General features: G+C 30.8%; 1 protein-coding gene across 1 annotated transcript; it reads left to right on the top strand.

Moving 5' to 3' along the window:
* The first annotated feature begins 587 nt into the window (after positions 1 to 587).
* LOC144997468 (pathogenesis-related protein PR-1 type-like) lies at positions 588 to 1,313 on the top strand. The gene has a single exon (XM_078957378.1). It carries the CDS (start codon positions 700 to 702, stop codon positions 1,180 to 1,182), a length of 483 nt encoding a protein of 160 aa, XP_078813504.1. The 5' UTR covers positions 588 to 699; the 3' UTR covers positions 1,183 to 1,313.
* The last annotated feature ends 2,949 nt before the right edge of the window (positions 1,314 to 4,262 follow it).

Genomic DNA, 4,262 nt, shown 5'->3' with positions numbered 1-4,262 from the left:
TGAGTAATAAAATAATAATTATTAGTATCATTTATCATTTATTATTTTTCTATAAAGAAAACATAATTTAAATACTTATAAAAATGAGACATTTATTTTTTTATTTTTAAAAAAATAATGATGTTAATAATAAGTTAGATAATTATTTAATTGATCACTCATTTTTAGGTGATTTTAAATTCGTTTTAGTTATGATTGCTAACAATTTTTATATTAAAAATCCTATAAAATCATGTTTAATTAATAATTTGTCGAAAATAACTCATTATTAATTATGAGTTTACTATAAAAGTTTAATTATTTTTATAAATGTGGTTTCCGCGACATATAACCTAGTTTCCATTAAAAATCTAATAACTTGGAAGGCGAAGTTAGGTAAGTTTAAGGAGTACTCCTGTAATCTGCTAACCTTATGGTTTAAGTTCAATTTTACGTGCCAATATTAAACTATTAAATACGAAATATCATAACTATGTTTCAATATGTATATGAGAACTTCATTAGTTTACTACGTTTGGGATTTAGGTATGGTGGTTATTCTACCTAAAATTTGAGTTGAATAAAGTATTTGCAACCTTTTGCTCCATGAAAAATATCGTCCAGGTTTTCACCTTAGTGTGATTGAATTCATAATCACATCAGTTTCTCCCTATAAATACGATTCATATCTTCATTTAATTTCACTAAACTTATTGCAATATGGGATACCCACATTACATGTCTCTTGTTTATGTTGTTTTCGTATCATTCCTACATTTCTCTCATTCACATAATGCACCACAAGACTATGTGAAAGCCCACAATGATGTTCGAAAGGTGGTTGGTATGGGGCCTATGCAGTGGGATGCAAATGTGGCTAAATTTGCAGAAAGTTATGCCAATAAAAGGAAGGATTGCGCGCTAATACACTCACACAATCCAAAATATGGTGAGAATATTGCATGGGGCACGGGAGAGTTCACGGGTTTGGATGCGGTAAAGTTGTGGGCGGATGAAAAACGTGATTACAATTACCATTCAAACACATGTAAGCCGTTCAAGATGTGTGGGCATTATACTCAAATGGTTTGGAAAAACTCGATTCGCATCGGGTGTGCTAGGGCTAAGTGCCTGAATGGTGCATGGTTTGTGACTTGCAATTATGATCCTCCTGGTAACTACATTGGCGAAAAACCTTATTAATTAATGATCGAGCTATATATATATATGTATGTTAGGAAAATCAGAATGCGTTTGTGTATAGTATTTCAATTTGAGAAAGAAAACTAGAAAAATATGAATTTACCCAAACTGTGTTATTAACCAGCATTAATCGTAACATTCATAAAAAAAAACTTAAATATATTTTTTCATACTTCGGTTATTATTTTTGGGGGCACAATTATTTATTGTGTCATTTAATTAGATCATCTCCAACCTACCTTTATTCCTCACAAAATCTCCTCTCCGCCCCAAAAAAATAATAAAATAAAGTAACACATGAGGTAAATAAGGTTTTTTTTGTTAAATTAATATGTTTAAGCTCGTAACTAAATTAATATATACTTATAATTAAAAGCAAAATCTTTTTTTGGTTTGCCCTCATAACTAGAACTTGGTTATAATGATATTTGTAGAGATAGTATAATTTATTAACTTATTGTGTGATTAATAAATTGCAATAAATGATTTTTTAATATATTAATTTGAAATAGTAATAAATTATTAAAAATTAATCAGAAATTAACTAGAATTAGTTTCAGGATTAATTAGAATTGATTGAGAGTGCAAAGGCTAAGCTGTATTTGTTCAATAGTTTGAACAAATGAGAGGTTCCACGACATTCCTATAGTGGACGGTTTTTGAGACCCTAATTAAGGTTTCTGGAAGCCTCCATAATGATAAGGAAACTAGATAACCATCCGAAATTGAAATGATAACATTATACGTTCAAATTAGGGTTTATAGGGTTTCCTGTGCTGGAATAAGAAGGGCCTTAGTGTCTCCTATTTTCGGCCACTTGTTCTCTCAGAAGAATAGTTGATTTTTTCCTCTCCTTCCTTTCTCCTCAAGTGCCTTTTACTTCTAGCGTTTAGGTGCAAACCATTAGAGGCATCATAGTTTTGGTGCTAGCTTCTCAAGCTCTACAAAGGAAGGATTGAATTGATTTGTTTGCTACAACAAATCTAAGGTATGTAACCCTAAATCATTGTTTTCGAATTTGCTAGGGTTCATGTTAGTTTTGTTATTCATTCATGTTGCCTTCAAAGTGTTCAGACATAAATCCTTATAGGTAGTATGTGTCTTTCTTAATTGTTAAGTGATTTTCCGCATTATACGTTTAGTTATAACTAATAAATTACATCAATAGGGTCAGAGCTATCTAGTTGTCTAACACTGAAAGTGCATGAGATGAACTGAACCAAAAAAATTCGAAATATATTGCTCATGATGTGACAGAGCCTTTGTCACGACGTGAGTTCAACTCAAAACCAAAATTTCAGGATTTTCTAGCTAATCTGATTTATGTGGTTATTTTTTATGATTATCTAAAATGAATTGTACTAAAATCCATTTTTTTTGCATGCCTTAGATAATTAAAATAAAAACCCTAAATATTATGAGATAAATTTGAATAAGTTAATATTTAATTAAAAGATTAATTTAAACTATCCTTTTGTGTTTAATAATAAATTTAATTACAAGATTAATCAATAGATAATTATAAGTCATTGATAGGTTTAAATTGATTAATTATTTACATGATTAATTTAGATAGTTAATATTTAAAACTAATGTTTTTAAAAGTTTAAAAAAAATACACACTTATATATATATATATATATATATATATATATATATATATATATATATATATAACGTTCAATACTATATGAATAAGAAAAGTTAGTCAAATCAGTTGTAGGCCTCATTCACGAAGCTATGATATAAAAGGGGTATAAGGAAACGGGCTATAAAATGATCGTAAAATTGGTGTCATTTTCACCTACCGCTCATTTACATGGTGGAAGATCGTTAGTCGAACGGGCTTGATAGGACATAATGTAACGACCCAAATTTTCAAATACATTTTTCATTTTTAATTAACCAAAACATTCTCATAAAATATGAAGTCTCAATGACAATCATTTTCAAAATCCATAACATCAACATTTTATTTCAAATATCAGAGTGTCGCATCCAAACAAATTCCGAAGAGTGCATGATGCACCATCAAGCCTTACCCTTGCCCTTTGGCTCAGATGTACCTAAACCAAATCCACAAACTATAAGATAATGCTTAGTGAATTCCCCAGAACATACCCTACATTGTCCACATAATCACATATACCATATCAGCTATAAAAGCTACATAAACCACATAAGTGTTGGGTTTTGAGCAATCTAACACTTCCTAAGTGTGCATGCAACCCTAATAAACCTTGGATCTATGTTTGTCTAAATACATGCAAAATAATAATTTTCCAAGGTTTATAACCTATCTAACATGGCATGGGGAACATTTCAACATAAAAGAGTTAGAAGAGATTACATACCTTTTGGTGAGTTTGGTTCTAAGGAGTTTGAGGGCCAAGCACCAATAGTGTGAATGCCTCAAATGGAATCACAAACACCACAAACTCTTGGAAAACTTTGAGAGAGTATACACCTTGTATAAAATCAGCCACACACATGCACACACACACTAGTTCACTAGTTTTCTCTTAGGCTCCATTTCATGCTCCATAAGCATGCTTATATAGTGTGCATGGTTATGGTGAAACCCTAATAACCCATGTCTTTTCCTTTCCAAGGATCCATGGGTTAAATGCTCCATGGATCATCCATGAACTTCCACATAAGCCTAGCCCATTAACAAATGAGTATTAGCCCACACTATATAAAACAAATAGCCCATAATTTAATTAGTCTTTCTTTTAATCTCTAAATTAATTCATAATTAATTTAAGACTAAAACTAATTAAATAACGTAACTTCATATTAATATATTATAACTCATAATATATTAATAAACATATGTGTATAACTCTCATAAAATTATCCATAATAGTTTGGATGAGATGCAACCCAAATGGACCATGCCGGTCGGGTCAAGTATATACCAAATAAGTTATGGACTTAGACACCTTATCCAACAGACTCCCACTTGGATAAGTCTAATAACTGTATTTTCCTATAACTTCAGGAACCAACCAGCAATCGTAGCTCTCGAAAACTCCCTCGAACAATGAAGACTCTGTCGAACTATGAAGCGCCATTTT

The sequence above is a fragment of the Lactuca saligna genome, chromosome 5 (genome assembly GCF_052625555.1).
Source record: "Lactuca saligna cultivar CGN05327 chromosome 5, ASM5262555v1, whole genome shotgun sequence".
NCBI lineage: Eukaryota > Viridiplantae > Streptophyta > Magnoliopsida > Asterales > Asteraceae > Lactuca > Lactuca saligna.
Note: the sequence above shows the minus strand (reverse complement) of the source record. Positions and strands in the feature narration are given on the sequence as shown.